A 22,930-nucleotide genomic window follows, 5' to 3' on the forward strand; every position below is an offset into this window, starting at 1 on the left:
TATTTGACTTTAGGCTACATGTTCCCCCCCCCCAATGATGATTTTGTTTCTTTTGAAGGAAAACTTTAATCCAGGGAAGAACTTGACATCAGAATTGACTTATGGCCGGTTCTACCAAAAGTAATATGAAAACCTTAAATCTCCTTATCCATCACTTCCCCATTTAAAACATTTACATTTTCCAAGTTCCAGGAAAGGAAAGGAAGAAATTAATAATTCAGGAAGGGGCAGGATGATGGTGTAAACTACCTCTCAATTTGCATACTTATTTTGAGACTTGGAGGATGTTTCGATCAAACTTCCAACCAATTTTTAATCGGATTTACTGGCCCTTGTGTTTAATGGTTTGCTTAATCTACATTTGTTGAATAAACCACAGTTATTCACAAATTGCAAGTTTTTTGCAACATAGCAGATGATGCCCAGGCATGCAGTCTGAACAATTGAGCCAGCCTGCACCACATCTCCAAAAATCATTATCAAATTGTATTGTTTTGTTTGAGAAAGGAGGAAACAATAAAATTGTCAATTGGAGAGCACATTTACTTTCAATTAAATATAATGGGAAATGGAAGGAAATGATATTTGGCCTCGTTCCACACTATTTTTCAGGACAGGCCCAGCTTGTTTTTGAAAGATCAGGAGCAATTCTAGTTCAGGGAAAGGTTGTGGAACTGTGCTAAAGCAAAGGCATAGCCAAAAATTAAACACTGATCTTCAGTCTTACCGTCATGATCACCAATGGACGAGTCCTGCCAATTTCTTTGGCAACTCAAGGGTTCATGGGTGAAATACATGGGGAAATTTCATTCATGATTGAAAACATTTTGGCTGATAGCAGATAGAGGTCAAGTCTCTATGTCCTATGTATGATGAGAGCACCATTTATTTTGCTCAATAAATAGGCAACTGATCAAATGGAAATTTCATACGTGCATCCGGTGCAGATCAACCCTATTGAAAATAATGGAATCAATGTATATATTTCCAGGATTGCAATATGGCTTGGATTAATAATTTTGGCATATTTTTGCTGGTATGGAAATGCTGAGCGAGGTCACATTTGATTAGTAATTTATTTATTATTTATTAGATTTTTATCCTGCCTTTATTACTTTAGAAGTAACTCAAGGCAGCAAACATACATAATACTCCTTTCTCTCTCATTAACTGCACAACAATGATCCTGTGAGTTGGATTGGGCCAAGAGAGTAGTTTTTCATGCCTAAGGTGGGAATAGAACCTATGCCCTCCTGGTTTTTAGACCAGCACCTTAACTACACTACCAAACTGGCTTGCTAGTTGGATAGCAATCACCAGGAAATCTTGGGGCTGTAATTTGGAGCTGGATGGGGGGACTAAAATGGAGAAAATGTCCTGGAAGAAGCTATGAATTGCTTTTGTGTGGTTGTCAAGAAAACACCATAGATGGTTCCATGAAATCACATGGATCTGGAAAAAGCTACTATTCATTTAATTCTCATTTGGTTGAGCTGGTCTGACTCCAGTATCTAATTTAGCAGACTAACTACAGGAATTTTTCTCTACCTAAATTGGCCAGTTCTCTGGACTCTGGTATCCTTCTCCTTTCTTCTCTCCCCACCTCCTTTCTGCCTTGGACCACTTTTTCTTTTAAATATTTCTCACTTATTTCCCCCACCCACCCCACCAACACTGGAATTTACACCTCAGTCCCATTTTCTATTTTCTCTCTCTCTCTCTATGTGCAACGTTGTCACCATCATTTTTTCTGTCTTTCAGGAATTTCAAGAGAAATGTTAAAAAAATAGGGGGGGGGGTATTTTTGGTGGTGGTGGGGAAGTTCACCTCCCCTCCTGCTCAAAGAGGACTAGGACCCTGAGCATTAAAACTGGGATTAAAAAAAACATGGAAGGGAGAAAAGATGAAGGAAATAGCAAAGCCTCTGCTTTGTAATTTGGAAGGAAGCAGATCTGGTGACAGTGGGTTGAGGAGAGTTTCAATTTGTGAACTGCCCAGATTAAACAAAATGGCTACACAGTGACTTGAGGTAACCCAGGAAAAAGGGCCAAGGCGTCTTCCTATCCCATTTGGGGAAACTTCCTAAACGATATGGGTTTGTTTCCTCAGGAAACACTCATTTTCCTTGAAAAGTTCTGGGAAAGATGGCCCTACCAGTGAAGATTGTTGTTGTCAGGGAGCAAGAAGAGGAGGATCAAAAAAATTGGATGGTGGCAAAGGTGGCAGCCTGATAGAAGTTGCTTTTTTGAGGTGAGGAAAGGCGAACGATTTGGTTTGAAGGGATGTCCTGTGGTCTGCGTGGGCTAGACCCAGGAGGAAATCCAGGGCTCGCCTAAGACTTGATAATGAAGCACTTCAACGAGGTTGGCCCCACAGACTTCAAGAGGAAACACTATTAATAGGAGCATTAAAAATAATAACGAGCAACAGAGGCTCTCTCGAAGTTAAATGTGCAAAACGCTGTCCAGTGCCTCACCAGGAACCTTCTGGGGAAACTCGCCCTCCTTCCCATTTTGCAGATGAAAGAACTGAGGCGGAAGATGTTTATAGTGTCAAGCAGCTCACCCAGGTTCACCTTTGTAGCTACTGGATCAGGTGGAGGCAAGATACCTGGCTTGAGTGATTTGTGGGTTTTGTTTTTGTCCTCCCCACCTAAATCTTTGGATGGGTGGGTGGCAGTAGGGTAAAAGCAGCCCATTTTCCTCTTCCCTTCAATCAGGGGTCGTATGCTTTGCATAGCATCAGCTTACAAGGTAGGGTAGTATTATCTGGAGGAGGTCATGCTTTGAAGCCAGGAGCTTTTTACAAACTGGTGGCTATTACAGCGTTTGAATAGCTAGCATTGGCATGTAGTACACAATGATCACAAATGCTTTTTTCTCTCTCTTCAAATAAGTTAAGAGGTGCGGTTTCTCTATATCATTTATGTCTCATTTGTCATCAAAACCCTCAAAAGGACCTCCTCCAATGTTATCCTCACAACAACCTGGTGAGGTAGGCTGGCTAAGTGTGTGTGACTGGCCCAAAGTTATCCAGTAAACTTCATGCCTGAATGAGGATCTGAACTTGATTCGCTCTGTCCTAGTCCTTTACTCTAACCACTGCACCATGTTATAATCTTGCTTTTCTCTATTAGGCCCTTTGATTCTGCCCTACAAGAAAAGACATTTCATAGACGGCTGTCCAGAAGCTAGATGAATTCTCCAAAAAGGAGAGAGATTGGCTCTGGGAGGTAAACAAAATGTTGCCCTGTCACTCTGATCCTGGAAATAAGCAAATACAAATCCCGTTCTTTGCCAAAGAGTCCCAATGGCTTCCTTACTTCCAACTTCAGGACACTGTAAGCCCAATGGAAATATCAACTTGTCAGGCAGACTCTGCATCCGGTGAAAGTAGCCTGGCCTCCCTCCAGATGTCACTGAGTTAGAAATCGCAGCAGCCTGCACTTAGCCTGGCTGGGAAGAAGAATATGCCTTGGACAAGAGTCTTTCATTAACATTTCTGCGATTACATGGGCAAGTGATTGCTGCCATAAACAAGAAAAAAAAATAAAAATGAATTTAAGGTTTGACAGATTCATGGCAGATAAAACTATCAGTGTTGTCCAGTTGCTAAAGCCTCCAGATTTAGAAGCAGTATACCATGGGATGCCAGTTGGTGGTGAGAGCAACCATAGGGGAGAAGTATTGCTTCCCAATATCCGGCAGAAATCGATGGGAGCTTTGGATCCAGCTCTTTCAGTTCTCAACAGCTTCACGAATTGATCCCTGCAGATCTGGTTGAGGCACATTTACAGAGGCATGTTAAGAAGTTGTGGGTCAGATCTCCTTTACAAGAGGTTGTGTGGGCCAAGGCTTCCGGCCTTCATTCTGTCAAAGGAACAGCTTTTACACCAACCTCCACCCCATCCCTCCTTCACTCCCTTCATCCTGCAGTAATGTTTGTCCTCCACTTTTCCGCAGTGCGTTTCACCACATCCTCTTAAGAGTTATTGGGCACCTTACAGAGTTTCTGAATTTACAGTATGCTCCAGATAAGGTAAGAGTTAGCTGCCTGGCAATTGATCCAAAGTGAAACAACGGGTGCATTTTATAGATCTTTCCAAGGTTCCAGATCCTTGGTTTGTGGAGCAGAGGAATTAAGTGGGTGGGGAGAGAACGGGGGGGAAAAGAGGACAACTCAGATAGAGAGAGCCTGGGTTCAGGTAGCGTGGTAGGTTCAGCGAATATTTTTAAGAGCCGAGATCGACCAGATTTGAAGACATAGAGTTGAGGATGGAGTCTTGCAAACTGTGATGGTGCAGAGGGTCCGTGCTGGGTACTGGAATGGCACTAGGACCCTGAGGATGGCCCAAGCTGTGGAGAGGCTGTAAGCCTGGGTTTGAATTGAGAAGTAAGGCAGGGCTGGAGGAGGAATGATGATCTGGGGTGCCGGAAGGTGTTTTCTCATCTTCGGAACTGCCCAAGACTGTCTTATTGCCGTTGAGAGAGGAGGAAAGCGGGTTGTGGCCATTGGAACTGGAATTTTCATTGTTTTCCCTAAAAAGGGTGGGTGAGTGGGATGGGAGAAAGAACAAGAGAGAAAACATCAGGTTGCAAAAGGATACAACACAACACCCCTCCCTCATGCCCATCCTTAATAAAAGTACAAGCTGCTGAAACAGTACATGTTGTGTGGGGAAGGGACACCATTGGCTCATGGATAGCATATTAGAGGCACTGAATATAATACACAGGTCAACCTGAAGCCAGGGATGGTTTCTTTTCACCCACCCCACCTGCATATACCTTTGGGGCTACCTTTGAACAATGTTCGGAAACTCCAGATGATGTAAAACGCAGTCATGGGCCTCCTGAGATACGCCCATGTTTCTCCAGCACTCTGCAAGCTACATTGGTTGCCAATTGGTCTCCGAATGCAATTCAAAGTGTTGGTTATGACCTATAAAGCCCAACATGGCATTGGACCAGATTACTTGCGGGACCATCTTCTGCCTCATGCATCTCAGCAGCCGGTCAGGTCCCACAGAGTTGGCCTTCTCCAGGTCCCATCAGCCAGACAATGCTGCTTGGGGGGGCCTAAGGGAAGAGCTTTCTCTGTGGTGGCCCACAGAATCAACTGCCCCCAGAGATTTGTATTGCTCCAACCCTCCAAGCCTTCCGTAAGGATTTAAAAATGTACCTCTGCTGACAGGTCTGGGCCCACTGAATTTTAACATCTACATTTGCTTTCATTTATCTACTAAATTTTATTACATTTAGGCCAAAGTGATTATTTTCAATTGTCATACATCCTTATTTAGCTCTTAAAAATTTCTTTACCCTTATCATATACTAATTGCCCTTCAAAAAGAAAAGTTATTTAATCTTAAATATTAATTATCCATACTTTATCATCCAAATCTTACAAGATATTATCATAACCATAAAATTCCCAAGGAAAGAAAGAAAACCAAATTATATCAATTAAATCTATTTAATTTCTATCATTACATATCAACACCATTGGTTTAATAAACCCTTATTCAGTTCATAATGGAAATATAGTGATACCTTGTCTTACAAACTTAATTAGTTACGGGACGAGGTTCTTAAGGTGAAAAGTTTGTAAGATGAAACAATGTTTCCTATAAGAATCAATGGAAAAGCGATTAATGCGTGCAAGCCCAAAATTCACCCCTTTTGCCAGCTGAAGCGCCCATTTTTGTGCTCCTGGGATTCCCCTGAGGCTCCCCTCCATGGGAAACCCCACCTCCAGACTTCTGTGTTTTTGCAATGCTGCAGGGGAATCCCAGAAGGGGAATCCCAGCACCGCAAAAACGAGTGCTTTGCTGGCAATGGAAGTCCGGAGGTGGGGTTTCCCAGTGAAGGGAGCATCAGTGAAATCGCAGCATTGCAAAAACACCGAAGTCCTCGAAACCCCACGTCCGGACCTCTGTGTTTTTGCAATGCTGCAATTTCACTGAGGCTCCCCTCACTGGGAAACCCCACCTCCGGACTTCCGTTGCCAGAGAAGCGCCCATTTTTGCACTGCTGGTATTCCCCTGCTGGGATTCCCCTGCAGCATCACAAAAACACGGAGGTCCGGAGGTGGAGTTTCCCATGGAGGGGAGCCTTAGGGGAATCCCAGCAGTGCAAAAACGGGTGCTTCGCTGGCAATGGAAGTCCGGAGGCGGGGCATCCCAGCGGTGGCGGTGGGTTTGTAAGATGAAAATAGTTTGTAAGAAGAGGCAAAAAAATCTTAAACCCCGGGTTTGTATCTTTAAAAGTTTGTATGATGAGGTGTTTGTAAGACGAGGTATCACTGTATAGTATTCAATTATCAATCTTCCTAATCAGGATAAATTTATTTTATCTAAAAATCTTTAATAAAATATTCCCAACTCATCTATCATTTTATCTATTTCTCACAATGTTTCATTCTGTTATCTTATTCTAATTGTACTTTCACTGCCAACCCAATATAATTATCCTGCCCTACTGTATTTATACTTCAGTGTCATCTTCCCTACTCTATTTATGTTTTTTCACTGTAAACCCCGTGTAATCATCTTCTCTAATCTATTTATATTCTTTCACTGTAAACCCAGTGTAATCATCTTCCCTGATCTATTTGTATTCTTTTACTGTATCTTTTCTTACTCCATTTAATCCATAATTACTATATATCAATATTTCATCATCATCAATAAATTGATTATAATTTTTTCTAAAATATTTTTCTATATTAACTAAAAAAATCTTTGCTTATTTTAATAATTTATTAAACTTTTATGAATTTTATCTTTATCACAATCAATATTCTGTAATTCCCATAAAGTAGCATTTAATTAATTATCCTTCTTCTTTCCCCTTCCTTTCTTCTCATTCATTCATCCAATAAAGTATTATATAGGGAAAAAAGTATAGTAACAGCATAAATCAAAGTAGCATCAATCATAAATTTATCTCAAAAAACAATTATCCTGCTCAATTTATAGATTTTTAAATCTTTATATTCAGCCTGTGCATTTCTTTTTCATTTACCCTTTCTTCCATTGTATTTCCCATTTGCATAATAACATATTATAAGGGCCATATAATTTCAAGTAGACATTAATTATAAATTCATCTATTTATCACATAAATTATTCTTGTATAATTTCATCACTGTCCAAATCTTCTTTCCTCCATTCTTCTTCTTTCTTTCCCACATTTTCCCTTGTGTAACAGCATATGTAGCATTGTTAAATATTCTCACATCATATTCAATCTATTCGCTTCACTCAGACAGCTCCTAATTTTTTTCCATCATCCAACAGTAACAACTAATATACTCCTTCCTTTTTTCTCACAGGTAAACAAAGAAGGTTCTTTGTAACTTCACTATAGCAGATAAGATGTTCCCAAAACAAAGTTAGCATTTGTCGGAAAATAAATCCAAAATTTCTCTTGTAGTAAGTCCCCCAACCAGCAGGAGGGGTTGTTTTGCAAATCCCATAGAGTTCCTTTATCTTCTTACTTGAAAGCTTACATCTCTTGCTAAGATAAAAAGTAAATCAATCTTCTTATAATTGTTAAGGATATTACTATAATCCAATTTATATATCTTTACTTGTTAAATCCACTTTTGTTTCTCTTGCTATTTCAGAAGGTTTCGCTGTCTCCTCACTGCAGAAATAACTACTTCCTTCCATTTCCGGTAACTTTATTTTTACTCCAAACCCCAAATAAGCTAAAACAGTCTCCAATCTTTATTTGGCCACTTCACTCACCAACACAGCTTAAAATTCCATCTCCACCTCTCTAGTGTTCTGGAGTTCTTAGAGTTCTCTTCCCAGATGTTCCCTCGCTGCTTCAATCCCTGCATTGCAGTGTCAGTTCTATGGCTTAAGTCGGCTCAGGCATGGCAGCCTGGCCAATTTTGCACTGCCACCGGTGGAGGTCAAGCCAGTTCTTCTGCAGGGTATGCTGACCCCAAACCAGACCCCTGGCAGTGACCCCATCTTCACCTCCCCTCCAAGGAGGATCTGGCCCGGTTCCATGGGAACCAGGAGCCCAGGACGCCCGGGCAGCGGAGATTGGGAGCACCCCCAAGGGTGAAGGGCAACTCATGGCCATTAGCCCTGCCCCTCTCCACCTAGATTTAAATCTTGTTCTTCAGCTTTGGCAGCCATACCAGGCAAATGCTTTATCTGGATGATGACTACCCTGGACGCTGGTTTGTGGATCTCTCTGCTCCCCCCATATCTGCCAAGCAAGTGTCTCTGAAGGCATATAGTTTCCACCCATAGATGTTGAGTCCTTCTCCCTCACTCTCAATCCAGTATATATACCCATGGGTGAGGAGGCAAATAAAGCACTCCCTATTATTTATTTATTTAATCGGATTTGTATGCCGCCCCTCCCTGGGGACTCGGGGAGGCTCACAGCATATACAAAAAAAACAGAGAACAATAATAAGCAATACAATTAATAATACATTTAAAATACTTCATTTAAAAATTCTAATTTAAAAATGCTACCATTACCATTCATTCGACAATCATGCTAAAACATTCATTAGTCAGGGAGGAAAGATCTAAAAACCCCAGGCCTGGCAGCAAAGATGAGTTTTTAAACTCTTCCGGAAGGCAAGGAGGGTGGGGGCAGTGTGAATCTCCGGGAAGAGTTGATTCCAGATGGCCGGGGCCCCCACAGAGAAGGCTCTTCCCCTAGGTCCCACCAGCTGGCATGGTTTGGTCGACGACCTAAGGAGACCAACTCTGTGGGACCTCACCGGTTGCTGGGATTCGTGTGGCAGAAGACAGTCTCAGAGGTAGTCTAGTCCTATGCCATGTAGGGCTTTATAGGTTATAACCAACACTTTGAATTGTGTCCCAATATTACTTGGGCTACAATGGAAAACTGGCAGAACTGTTGTCTATTTGCCTGGGTTTAATTTATTTATTTTTTTAAAAAATGGCTTGCCCTCAGTGAACTTGACAAAAAAGAGAAAAGGCTGTTCTTTCACCAATATACCAGCGCATGTGTTAATAAAGTTATTGGTTTTCACTGGTTCATGTGGAGAAGTTCACTCAGAAGTGGGCAGGCAGTCTATTGGCCCACAACAAAATGGCTGCGGTGGGCCATCACCAATCATTGGAGAGGAAGGAAAGAACCTCCCCACCACAAGATGTGAACAGGGAAATTAAATGCATCAGGGAGATATATCAGCATGGCTTGGCCCAACAAAAAGGCACTACTTTTGAGATGGAAGATTGTCTTCCTACAGGCTGACCACAGACAAGCACACGAGTCCTAATCCTCACTAACGTCCCCCAGTAAAAGTGAAGAGTACAGAACTAGACCTGGGATCCTGTGGACAGCTACCTGAAAACAAGTACAGGTGGTCCTCAACTTACAACAGTACAATGGCACAGTGGTTAGAGTTCAGTACTGCAGACTGCTGATCACCATTTGCCAGCAGTTTGGCAGATCGAATCTCACCAGGCTCAAGGTTGACTTTCTTTCTTTCTTTCTTTCTTTCTTTCTTTCTTTCTTTCTTTCCTTCCTTCCTTCCTTCCTTCCTTATTTATTTATTTATTTTGTCCAATACACAATGAGGGTTTTACTGGGTATATATCTATATACACATAGTAAAATACATGATGATGGTTATAGAGGATATACTCATAATATAATATATCTAAGAAAGATTATAAGAGAAGATATAGGAATAAAACATATCAATGAAAGAATAGAAGAAGAGATATAGGAATAGAAGAAAGGAATAGGAGAGCAATAGGACAGGGGACGGAAGGCACTCTAGTGCACTTGTACTCGTCCCTTACTGACCTCTTAGGAATCTTGATAGGTCAACCGTAGATAATCTAAGGGTAAAGTGTTGGGGGTTTGGGGATGACACTATGGAGTCCGGTAATGAGTTCTATGTTTCGACAACTCCGTTACTTCCATTGTTCCGAGATGGGTAAAATGAGGATCCAGGTTGTTGGGGGCAATATGCTGATTCTGTAAACCACTTAGACAGGGCTGTAAATGCTATTTAGTGATCATTCAGTTACAACAGCACTGAAAAGTTACTTGTGACCTTTTTGTCACACTTACAACCATTGCAGCATCCCCGTGGTCACATAATCAAAACTCAGGTACTTGACAAATGACTCATTGTTATGATGGTTGTCCAGGGGCTTGTGATCACCTTCTACAACCTTCCAACAAGCAAAGTCAATGGGGAAACCTGATTTACCTGGCAACCGTGTTATTAACTTAACGGCAGAGATTCACTTAAAACTGTGGCAAGGAAGATCATATAAAAGGGGGCAGAACTCACTTCATTTATTTATTTATTTTGTTTTTTATGGTTTCTGGGTTTGTTTGTTTTTTAGATTTTTAATTAGTTAATTGGATTAAGATATTGTGCATTGTATACTTTACATCAGAAGTCTTCAAACTTGGCAACTTTAAGATTTGTGGACTTCAACTCCCAGAATTCTCCAGCCAGCTATGCTGTATGGGAGAATTGTGGGAGTTGAAGTCCACAAGTCTTCAAGTTGCCACGTTTGGGGACCCCTGCTTTATATGTTGTGAGCCATCCTGAGTCCTTGGAGAGGAGCGGCATAGAAATCCAATAAATAAATAAATAATAATAAATTTTATTTGTCAAACATGTATAGGATAGTAGTAGTTTGTATAAACATAAGTAAAAAGTAACAATAAAGAAGACAATAGGACAGGCACAGACCTCTTAGAAACAGGGAGAGGTTGACTGTAGACAATCTAAGGTTAAAGTTTACAACTGTCTCACTTAGCGACATAAATTTTGAGCTCAGCTCTGGCTGTAAATCGAGGACTTCCTGTAAACCACTGAGAACATTTACTCCGGGAGTCATAAATCACATTCACAACTCTACCAAAGGAATTGAGAACGCAAAACAAAAAAACCAAACAAATCCTAATGATAATCACCAAGCGATTCACACCCAACTTTAGAACAGAATGGTTCAGATTAGGTTGGCAGTCCCTCCCAAGCCCAGGGGCATTTATCTAAAACATTAATCTCTCCGCCAGCCTAAATTCTAGGAGCAAGGCTCTAACGCTGCTGGAGAACATTGGGTAATTAAGATGCCGCGAGGTTAATGTGCCTTGCTTAAAATATATGGAGCAGGCCATTGCAAGGGATAAATCATAACGCTTTGTATTAGCCCTTCATGAGGCTCCCACCTCTTGCAGACCCACATTGATCCATGCCAGCTTTCGCGGCTATCGGAGATCTACACCCCGCCCTAACGCCACTTAAATCCAACGCGTTGTTTTCCAAGCTGATTTCCGGCTTGGCATCCTTTGTGCGCATGCTCATTTCCAAGACTGACTGTCCGGTGCTGGAAACGGACTTCCGTAATCCGTTCCTTTGGTCGTTTTTGAGTTCTTCCCAAGTTTGCGGCAGCCTCTGAAAAGCGGGAAGGCGGGGAGGGGAGACGGGACGGGATGGGGCTCCGATTCTCGATACGGAGTGTGAAGAAGCAGCTTTTTCACGCGTTTAGGAAAGACCGGAAGTGCAAATTAAATGACCAGCTTGCTTTTTCCTCGGATATATATTATTAGATTGCAACCCCAAGAACCCGACAGCCCCCTTCGGCTTTATGTTGCTAGTGGAGGACATCAAGGTAGAGAAAAGAGGTGGGTGGGTGGATGGATGGATGGATGGATGGATGGATGGATGGATGGATGGATGGATAGATAGATAGATAGATAGATAGATAGATAGATAGATAGATAGATAGATAGATAGATGATGGATAGATGATGGATAGATGATAGATAGATAGATAGATAGATAGATAGATAGATAGATAGATAGATAGATAGATAGATAGATAGATAGATAGATGATAGATAACCTTATTGGCCAAGTGTAATTGGACACACAAGGAATTTGTCTTTGGTGCATATGCTCTCAGTGTACATAAAAGATAATATATATTTGTCAAGAATCAAGGTACAACACTTAATGATTGTCAAATAAGGGGTCAAATAAGCAAGGAAAAAACAATATTAATAAAAAATCTTAAGGACACAAGCAACAAGTTACAGTCATAAGTGGGAGGAAATGGGTGATAGGATTGATGAGGAAAAAACCAGTACTAATAGTGGTGCACACTTAGTACTGTAAATAGTTTGACAGTGTTGAGGGAATTATTTGTTTTGTAGAGTGATGGCGTTCAGGAAAAAAACTGTTCTTGTGTCTAGTTGTCTTGGTGTGCAGTGCTCTGTAGCGACGTTTTGTGGGTGGTGTTGAAACACTTTATGTCCAGGATGCGAAGGGTCAGTCAATACATATTTTCACACCCCTCTTTTTGACTCGTGAGAAATGTTGACAATGTGAGAAGTGTGATTTGCTGCGATCTAGCTGTCAGTTTTAAAGAAAAACCGGGAAGAAAGAGGCAACATTTTCGAAGGGAAAGAATCAAGGGTCTCCAACTTTGGCAACTCTAAGACTTTTTTATTTATTTTATTTTGTCAAGCACGTATTGGTAGTATACGTAGATATAATGCTGTTTTTAGATATATATGAGATGAGCACTAATAAGAGGGAAACATTAGGACAGGGGACGGTAGGCAAACTGGAGCACGTATGCACTTACTGACCTCTTAAGAATGGGGTGAGGTCAACAGTGGATAGTCTAAGGGCAAAGATTTTGGGGTTGGGGGACGAAACTACAGACTCAGGGAGTGAGTTGTGGACTTCGACTCCCAGACTTCCTCAGATAGCTTTGTTTGGAGTTGAAATCCACAAGTTCTTACAGCTGCCAAGGTTGGAGACACAACTGGCTTACACAACTTGCGCCTGCAGCTCTTCGGCCCTCTTTGGGGACGCCTTGTAAACAGTTTTTGGCTGACCTAGGAGAGAGAGTGCGGCAAAATAAAAACAACGCGTTTCTTTTACCGAGCCCAGCGAAACCGAAGCGAGGAGGCAATGAGGGCGGTTGGTAGGTGAATTAGCCCCGATGCACCTCTGGAAAGGAAGCCGCCGTCTCTTTGGCACTTGCTCCGGAGGGCTTCAAGTTTGCAGAAAAGCGCGCCAGATAAAGCCACCAGGGGGGTTGGATTCTCTTTTTTCCCCCGATTTAGCTCCACCATTCTTAAAAAGAGAGCCAGCGAGGTCCAGCTTTTATACCCGAAGCTCAGCGATTCCAAAACGAGCTTGCTATGTCAAAAAGAATTATCTTGTAAGCAGAGGTCTTCAAACTTGGCTACTTTAAGATGTGGACTTCAACTCTTAGAATTCTGGAAGTTGAAGTCCACAAGCCTTAAAGTTGCCAATTTGGGGACCCCTTTAGAGAAACAATCCAGCTCTAGGTCGCTTTGCACACCAAGACAACTAGACACAAGAACAGCCCCCACCCTCCGAACGCTATCACTCTGCTAAACAATTCCCTCAACACAGTCAAACTATTCACTAAGTCTGCACTACTGTTACTACTAGTTTTTTCTTATCATTCTTATTACCCATTTCCTCCCACTTATGACTGCATGACTGTAACATGATGCTTGTATCCTTAAGATTTTTATTAATGTTGATCGCTTCCTGATTGCTTATTTGACCCCCTATGACAATCATTAAGCGTTGTGTCTCATGATTCTTGACAAATGTATCTTTTCTTTTATGTACACTGAGAGTATATGCATCAAAGACAAATTCCCTGTGTGTCCAATCATGCTTGGCCAATAAAGTATTCTATTCTACTCTATTATATATACTATTCTATATTCTAATATTCTATTCTATACTACTCTATTCTATTCTACATACTATACTAATATTCTATTCTATATTCTATACATTCTATTCTACATTCTGTTTTATTCTACATTCTATTCTATTCTATATTCTCCTCTACATTCTATTCTGAATTCTGTTTTATTCTACATTCTATTCTATTCTATTCTATATTCTATTCTACATCCTATTCTATTCTAATTTTTGCTCAGAGAACCCTTGCCGAATAGCTAGCGCCCTTTTAACACGAATGATGGCAGAGTTGCGTTCGTCCAAGTGGCTCCCTTGTAAGTTACTCGCGGTTTACTAATGAATCCAATCCATTCTCTGGGTTCGTCCCACACATCAGACTAAAAAAATAATAATAAGATCATCTGGGTCCCAAAACACGGCTAGGCGGTTAAAAGGTTGGATTCGGCGGATTTAGGGGGCTTCAGAGCCCTTATCTGAATTTGGTCTCGTCTAGAAAGTTTGTGACCCGTTTCGTAGGATTCGAGTTTTTAGATAGGCGAGAATTCGTTTCGTAAAATGCATATATATGAAATACTCGCTTCACTACGCCGGCTACATCTCCCGACCGAGTAAATTCTCGTGACTTAAAACTTCCACCACCGTGGAAAATCCTCCATATATTTCAGGTGGCACGAACCTCTGCAAAAAGCAGAGCAGGATGTCTTCAGAACCGGAGGGGAGGGAGGGAAAATCAAAACAAAGTGAAAGGAAAGAAGGGATAAACACACCGCTACTGAAACTTTTCGGTTCAGCTGGAAATCATTAGTTCCAGCCAATAACGGGCAGCTCCCTTTAGAAAAGCCTACTGGCCCGAACTTAAAATCCGGTAGAAAAAGACCACAGAAAACACCTTTTTTTTCGGACTAGCCTTCCCGCTCCAGTTCAGGAGGCGCTCGCTCTAAGAGAAGTTTCTTTCTTTCTTTCTTTCTTTCTTTCTTTCTTTCTTTCTTTCTTTCTTTCTTTTTTAAAAGTATTTTGGATTTTGAAGGCGACGTTTTTTGTTGAGCTGACTGAGGCTGAGGCTGATTTCGAACAACAAAAACAAGGAGATGGCAAAATCCAACCCTTTCGAGGTCGCCTGTATGGCGGTTGATCTCCAAGGCGGCTGACAGCGGTTCCTGCCTACGCCGACCGCCCCGTCTATGTAACAAAGCTTTTCCCGACGTGTGAAGATGCTGCCTCGGAAAACAGAATTTGAAAATATTCCATTGCATCTCTCAAGACGTGTGGGGGTAAACCGAGATTATGTTTATTTGAACGTAACGCTTTATACTGGCTAAAGCCGCCCAGAGGAGTTGGTCAGCATATAAAGCAGATAGATAGATGGATGGATGGATGGATGGATGGATGGAGGGGGGGAGGGAGGGAGGGATGGGATGGGATGGGATGGATAGATAGATAGATAAACAATTAAAATAATAAATAAATAAACAAATAAATAAATGACTTCCCTTTAAACGCAAAGAATTCCATTAAAAAAAATTAAGAACGGGACTTATTGATATTAACCAAATTAATTGGATCCAAATCCAATCCTTACAGTATCAGGTGGCTTAAAAAGGGAACCCGATCCAGCTTGATTACGCAGTTTAGGTCAGAGCAGTTGGCCAGAAAATTAGTATTGAGCAGCTTGTGTTGTGACAATCATCGCACCAGCAAAAAACCCACAAATGTGGCCCCACTTATACCAAGAAGAAAAAAGCTGCGATTTGCCGTTTTTATGCGGATATTGTAGTATCTTTACTCAAAAGTAAATGCCAATACTTTCAGGACAGAGCTTGCTTTTAATCGAACGATTGCTGAATGTCTGGAGACACATAAATAGTAAGTACTATAAACATTATCTCGGTATTACCCCACACGTCTTGAGAGATGCAGTGGAATATTTTCAAATTCTGTGTCCGTCAGTAATACTACAATAAGTAGTATTGTTATGTTCTGTATTTATTATAAGACTGTCCCCAAAGACTTTCTTGTTAAATCATATAAACCAGGGAGAACATCATAATAAGCTCAGGCGTACAATGCGTTTTAGGCAGGGTTTCAAATAGGGGCGAAAAGTCAAATTCTCCGAATTAAACAGAGGGGGGGGGATTCCCATTAAACACGCTTTCTAATACTGTACCCCTATTTTCTACCCAAGACGTCAGGAAGCCTTGGTGCAGATCTCTCCCCCACACTCCTGACCTCCAAAGATTGTGTTACACCGAAGTTAATACTTATGTAATAGAAACGAAGGGGGAGGGAGAGGGGTGGGTTGTAGTCCGTAAGGAAAATTACTCATATGACCAGAGAGGAAGCATACCACCTTTTTTCCCCATTTTAATTAAATGTAAATAAATTGACATCCTGGTTTATGCCAAAGTCCCCCCCCCCATTTTTAAAAAAATTGGGATGTGCAGCGTCAGTACCACTTTTTGTGATCTCTGGACATGACTTAGAATCGAACTAATTATGGCAGACCGCCACAAAACGTGGCATTGAAGCTGCAACCCCAATTTTCTGGAGGAGGAGGAGGAGAAGGAAAAGGAGAAGGAGGAGGAGGAGGAGGAGGAGAAGAAGAAGAAGAAGAAGAAGAAGAAGAAGAAGAAGAAGAAGAAGAAGAAGAAGAAGAAGAAGAAAAACTAGGATGCAAATTTATTTACATTTAGTCTTTAGCTATTGGCTAAATAGTTCTTATGGGGTACCCTGCAAGTAAGTTCTGAGTAAGGACGCTTCTCTGCCGTCCTTATACTTAGATGAAAGGAACCCCTGGTCAAGGGAAGGCAGCTGGGCTTTGGGTCAATGCCTGCAAGTCCCTCTCGAAAACAGAATCACTTCGTTAAGGACCACCCTGGTTTGAGAACTCGGCGATGAGTTGACTTCTACTTGAGTTCGGGCGGCGGCGGCGGGGGGGGGGGGGGCTTTTGCTCTGCTTTTTCGGTAGCCAACCCATGCGCCCGCACTGCCTTCCGGCTGGTGCTTGTAGGAGTTCAAGGTGTCTCGCCAAAGACCAAGTCAACCTGGGCAGCCCTCCTCGTCCTCCTCGTCCTCCTCCTCCTCGTCCTCCTCCTCCTCTATCCAAAAAACAAGCAGCTCAAGCCCATCTAGGGAAAATGCTTGGCGTGAATTCGACCCTAATGCCTTGAATCCGATCCAGTCTTAAATTCGTGCTTTAAAACCACGGCTTTCGGCTCAAGAGGCTCTGCAGGATTCCCGCTAACGCTACCCCCCAGCTCGATCTCTTTTCAAAGCTCCAGATTTGGGGTAGGGAACCCAATGGCGCACACCTGGGGGATCCCATCTGGATCGATTGCCAGATCCAGGAACTAAAATCAATGTTATTTCTACTCTCTACGCCACCCAACTCCTCGTATTCCCAGTTTTCATCTCTAACTTCATATTAACGACCCTGGAGATGTACAGTACTAAGGTTTTCAGCCGTCGCTTTCCATAACCTTCCCAATGGAAGGCTGTTGAACCCCAAATAAACCGAGGTGGCTAGGGAATGATTGCCCCGAAAAAGCTTTTGCTCTCCTGGGTCGCCGGGAATACGAATCCTGGACTGAGTTCCGCGTCTGGTCGAGTCAAGTTGTTTGTCGGCTGGGAAGTTTTCCCTGCCTGGATACGTGCAGCGAGAGACGTTGGATTGAAATCTGCAGAGGCTGGCGGAGAACCAGCTTTGCTGCTTGTAAACAGAAACTTTTCCCGTCCGCATCTCCTTGGCCACCTACGATTCCTTTCCCCATCCCTGGGGTGTTCCATATTTGGCCACTCACTCAGGGGACTTGGTTTGCGTTCCTGCGGTATTCTCTTCAAGGGTAAAAAAAAGAGTCCTCCCTAAGAAGCACGCAGATGGCTTTGCCATCCTAAACCATGTGGATGCAAAGCCCATGAGCGGTATAGGGAAAGTGGACCTTGGCAGTTGCGGATGTGTCTCAGCAACTGCATCTCAAGTTTTACAATCCTCTTTACTAAAAAGTGCAGGATCGACAGGTGTTAAATGGTGGTTTCTAAGATATTTAGGACGCTATTCTATCAGCCTCACTTCCCGAGGTCTTTTCTGGGAATGTGGGGGCCACTTATTTCGATGAGTGGTTGCCCTCCCCCCGCCTAATCTAGTTTTGCATATTAGTACAACTGTCCAACGCAATACTGCAGTCCACTTTCTCGGGAGAAACCTCTACTTAGATTTTGGGTCAGCAACTGAGGACTGCAATACAAAAACTAGATCCAATCAATCAAACAAACAGATTTCTCTCTCTCTCCCTCCCCCTCTCTCTCTCTCTCTCTCGCTCAAAAAATAAATAAAGGGAACACTTAAATAACACAATAACACAATATAACTCCAAGTAAATCAATCTTCTGTGAAATCAGACTGTCCACTTAGGAAGCAATACTGATTGACAATCAATTTCACATGTTGTCAGCACATTCAACTTTGTACAGAACAAAATATTCAATGGGAATATTTCATTTATTCAGATCTAGGATGTGTTATTTGAGTGTTCCCTTTATTTTTTTTGAGCAGTGTGTGTGTATTTTAATGTTTATTTTTCTATTTTTTTATTTGGACTTATATACCACCCAACTCCCAAAGGACTCTTTAATGGTGGGAGCTGGTGCTGTGCTTTTGATTTTCGACCAATACTTGGCTTATCAGAAAAAGTATCTTTGCCTTTAGTTACTGGATAGGAGGGTGCCAACAACGAAAGTCGCCAGGGATCTGGCTACCCTTGTGTCAAATTAATCTCTTTTAAGGTAGGTTATTGTACACGAGCTGACATTTGCCCTCTCTGGATTTGTGAAGGGCTTTCTAAATTGCACTCTGGCCTCCTGAATACAGGGCGGTTAATGTAGTCTGATGGCATAGTGGGCGAAGTTTTCTCTTCCTGCCCGCACCTGATTTTCTAAATCAGTTTTTTTAAAGTTTTCCATATCAATTTCAGGGCTAAAGAGAGGAGAGAGAATGGAGGGAGGAGAGGGGAAGAGGCAGATCCAGACTTTTGCAAAACAGTAGTCCTCACGACAACCCCTGGAAAACAACTGCAAGTACTGCAAGATTCAAAGAAGTAGGAGCTGCTCCCCGCCCCCCAACTGAAGTGGGAGAACTCTGGAAACTTTCCTTACCCAGCTTTTACTTCAGAAGTCTACCCGAGATGAATAAGCTACAAGGGGTGGACAAAAAAATGGAAACACATGACTTTTTGGCATCATAATGTTTGAACTTGTTCAAATCAATCAAAACTTGACATGTTTTAATGGTTTTTTTTAAAAAAAATCTGTTATTTGATATGTTTTTTAAACTACCTTTTTTTAAACAGAAATTTAAGGAAATTGGTTATAACCTTCTAGAAAGGGCAGACCTCTCAGACTTTCAAAGAGGCCAAATTGTTGGTGCTCGAATGGCAGGCGCTAGTGTAACAGAAAGTGCCTGAATGTTCGGCATTTCAAGAGGTAATGTCTCAAAAGTAATGGCTGCTTTTGAAAGAGAAGGGAAAACGTCCTCAGCCAAGCACAGGTCTGGTCGAAAGTGGAAGTTGTCTGAGAGAGGCCATCAGACTCTAAAGAGAATTGTTAGAGCGGATCGCAAGACCGCAGCTCCTAAAATCACTGCAGAGCTCAATAGACACACACGTACAGAACCCAGTTTCCACAAAAACTGTTCGAAGGGAACTTCACAAATCTGGATTCCACGAAAGAGCTGCAAGGTGTTTCCATTTTTCTGTCCACCCCCTGTATTTCTGAAACATAGGCCGAAATGAACTTCAGAGAAATCATTTTCAATTTGGCCTCACTTTCCAATAAGGTCATCCAGGGGATACACACGGAAGAGGCTTAGAAACCTGCAGAATAGCAAGCCACCTTGCCTGGAACTCTTCTGTTGGACCAGTTGGGATGTTTGGAATAATCCAGACTTCCTTAATCCAACAGTTCCTTAATCCAGCTGTGTCGCTAAGTGACTTTTCCCCCCCTCCAATTTTTTCGGCATAAAACTCTTCTCGTTCTGCAATATTTATGGGATTCTTTTTACAGTCATACAGGAGACGTGGCACCTTATGACGTCTTGGGGGTAGCCCGGGGTGCCTTTCTCTCTTTCGGGCAGAATCTCAGAATTTATTTTAAGATTTTTAAGACTGCAACCAGAACCACCGGTGGCTAGACCTTGGATCTAGACATTAGATCTTGGAAGAAAAGAGATCTAGGGAACCCAGAGTCGAGGGACGATTTTGAAGAAAATATTTCATTCATTCAGATCTAGGATGTGTCCTTCGAGGGTTCCATTTATTTTTTGAGCTGTGTGCATAGTTTTCTTATAGCGCCTGGATACTTGTATTGTTCCATAGAAACGAATAGAACTTGTGCGTGTTGCTAGTAGGGAAATGTGAGGACTCTTGACCCATTATCGCTCGATCTAATGTCTAGAAGCTCCACCAACCTTCCTTATTGACAGGGAAGCAAGCCTTAATGGAAACGAAAAGGAAATCGCATCCGGATAAGATAAGCAGCTCTACGGTCAAACTTTATAAACAGTTCTGAAACTCCTGAGATTTATTTTCAAGAAAATGTGCGCAGAGCGAGTGTTGTTTTTTTAAAGAATAAAAAACAAAAGCCCAGAAACTACTTATTCAAATAGACACCTCCCTGTCCACTAAACTGAAAAACTCAAGGAAATTTGTCACTGGAAGAAGCCAGTTGAAGATATAGAAGTGAACCCTAGACGCCGTTCAATTGTTATCATCACTCCGGATTAAAATGTATAAGGGATGAGGGGAGGGCACTCTCCCCCTACAAGGACCTCCAATGAAGAATACAGTGTCCCATCCAGAGCTGGAGGCTTCTTTGCCCCATTTTAAAAGCCGCACGCATACACCGATAGTAAAGTGACATTCAATGCTATTTGAATATAGATGCAAAGGTGTTAAAAACACATCTCTTTTTCCGCTTATTGTATTGACCTTTGGCTAAATAAGGGTTTTTCATACAAATCGGCGCTTGTGCCATCTTGGTTGGCGGCGATCCATTTGCTTTCAGTTACAGATTTGGGGGCATCGCTTTCTCTCTTACTAAACCCGCTGTTACAATGAAAATGAAAATCGAAAGGCCGCGTTCTGGATAGACCCTTTAGCGCAGGGCAGGTCCATCGATCCGTCTGGGTTTTACTCCTGAGCCGGCAAAGAGAGCTTTAACTGGCAAATCGAGACAGTTCTCGTCTTTTGCCTTCTTGTCTTTTTGTGATGTTAGACTAGGAAATTAGACCCAGCTAAAAGGGACAACGCCAGTCGGCTTAGTTCTTTCTAATATACTCTGCTCCCGATCTTTCAAAACTTAGTTCCTATATATCTTACTAGACTAGCTTTCCGAAGATGTGGCTTGAAGATATTTCTCTTGGCCACCCAGCCCGATTTTGCTCTCTAATAAAATAAACTGGTCCTTGTGATAACCTGGGCATCCCCCTCCTTAAACTAACTTCTCTTTCTCTTTCTTTCTCTCTCTCCTTCTCTCGCCCTCTCTTTCGCCCCCTCTCTCTTTCACTCTCCCTCTCTTTCTCTCTCTCTTTCTTCCACTCTCCCTCTTTCTTCCTTTCTCTCTTTCTCTTTCTCTCTCCCTCCCTCTCTCTATTTCACTCTCCCGCTCTTTTTTCTCTCCCTCTCTCTCCCTCTCTCTCTCTTTCACTACCCCTCTCTCTTTCTCTCTTTTTCTCCCCCCTCTTTCTCTCTTTCTCCCTCTCTCTATTTCACTCTCCCCTTCTTTTTTTCTGTCTCTCTCTCTTTCACTCTCCCTCTCTCTTTCTCTCTTTCTCTTTCTCTCTCTCTCCCTCTCTCTCTTTCTCTCTCTCTCCCTCTCTCCATTTCACTCTCCCCCTCTCTTTTTTATCTCCCTCTCCCTCCCTCCCTCTCTCTCTGATTTATTTGATTTATAAGCCTCCCAACTCCTTCCGGACTCTTAAAAAAACTTTTTAAAAAGTTTTGAAAAACTTTCTTTTAAAAAGGAAAGGAAAGAAAAGAAAGGAAAAGAAAAGAGTTTCCGTGCAGACAGAAAAGTCCTGCGTTTCCCTTTCTTCGTACTCAGGCTGCGGACGCCTTCCTTAACCCAGCCCCAAGGGCCCTGAGGGTTAGCTCGGAAGGGAAGAGAGCTGAACCCCCGTCCCGGCCAGCGCAGCGCACTTCGGGCAGGACCGAGCTAAGCCGTTGCCGACGCAGAGAAGCCGGAGGAGGAAGGGGAGGGCGGCTCGTACTTACTCGTACCTTTCTTTGGCCTCCGCCGCCCGGTCCCGCTGCCTCCGGTTTTTGAACCAGTTGCTGACTTGGGTGGTGGTGAGCCCGGTGGCCTCGGCCAGTTCCCGCTTCTCCCGGGGGGACGGGTAAGGGTTATGGGCGTACCACTCGCGCAGGACGCTCCGGCTCTTCTCCTTGAAGCAGTAGCTGGTCTCCTCGCCGTCCCAGATGGAGCGGGGCAAGGGGAACTTGCGTCGGACCCGGTACTTGCCGACCGCCCCTAGGGGTCGCCCCCGGAGCTTCTCGGCCTCGATGTAGTGCGCCTTGAGCCAGAGCTGCTGGAGTTTGGGGTGGTTGTGCGCCGAGAACTGGTGGCTCTCCAGGATCTTATAGAGCTCGCGGAAGTTGCCCCGGTGGAAAGCCACCACGGCCTTGGCCTTCAGGACGCTCTCGTTCTTGTGGAGGTGCTCGCAGGCCGGCAGCGACCAGAGGAAGCGGCCCAGCCTCTCGATGTTGCCCCCTTGCTGGAGCACCTCGCACACGCAGGCCACTTGCTCCTGGGTGAAGCCGAACGTGGGCAGCATGGACATGGTGGCGCGCAAGGGGAAGGCCCGCCCGCCCTCGCCCCGCTTCAGCGCATCTGCCCTGGCCGAAAGGGGGCACCCTCCCGGACCCAGCCAGTCGGAGGGGTGGGGGGCGGGCAGGAGGAGGCGGGGGGGGACCCGCGCAAGAAAGTGCCGGGCTCCCGCGAGCAGGCTGACTTTCCCAACTCAAAAGCCCCCGGAGAGGTTAGGTCAGCGCGGCTGTCCCCGGTCCCGGCCGGGGCGCCGCCCGTGGAGCCCTGGAAGCCGCTTCCCGCGGGTGGGGGAGTCTCCCACGCAGCGCCCACGCCGACGCCCGAGCTGGGGGCTCCGTCTTTTGTTTGCAAGTCCCCGAGTTCCGACCGTCAAACTTTGCGCCTG

At 43.4% G+C, this 22,930-nt stretch overlaps 1 protein-coding gene across 2 annotated transcripts; it reads right to left on the minus strand.

Annotated features, from left to right (window-relative positions):
* Positions 1 to 4,140: 4,140 nt before the first annotated feature.
* On the minus strand, positions 4,141 to 22,558 carry SIX2 (SIX homeobox 2). Of its 2 annotated transcripts, none has more exons than XM_070741430.1 (2): positions 21,999 to 22,558; positions 4,141 to 4,538 (listed from the first exon to the last, which is right to left on the minus strand). In XM_070741430.1, the coding sequence occupies exons 1-2, from the start codon at positions 22,556 to 22,558 to the stop codon at positions 4,232 to 4,234; spliced, it is 867 nt and encodes a 288-aa protein (XP_070597531.1). In that variant the 3' UTR covers positions 4,141 to 4,231. The 2 variants fall into 2 exon arrangements, with proteins under 2 accessions (XP_070597531.1, XP_070597522.1); XM_070741421.1 differs by having other exon boundaries at positions 21,993 to 22,558.
* Positions 22,559 to 22,930: the final 372 nt, after the last annotated feature.

Source organism: Erythrolamprus reginae, chromosome 1 (assembly GCF_031021105.1).
Source record: "Erythrolamprus reginae isolate rEryReg1 chromosome 1, rEryReg1.hap1, whole genome shotgun sequence".
Taxonomy (NCBI): domain Eukaryota; kingdom Metazoa; phylum Chordata; class Lepidosauria; order Squamata; family Dipsadidae; genus Erythrolamprus; species Erythrolamprus reginae.

Bases quoted from the DNA above. Each gene is read 5' to 3' on its own strand.
- SIX2 (XM_070741421.1), bottom strand. From the start codon at position 22,558: ATGTCCATGCTGCCCACGTTCGGCTTCACCCAGGAGCAAGTGGCCTGC. The intron at 4,539-21,992 runs GTAAGTACGAGC...CACCCTTTTTAG, and splicing joins GAGGCCAAAGAAAGGTACGA to GGAAAACAATGAAAATTCCA.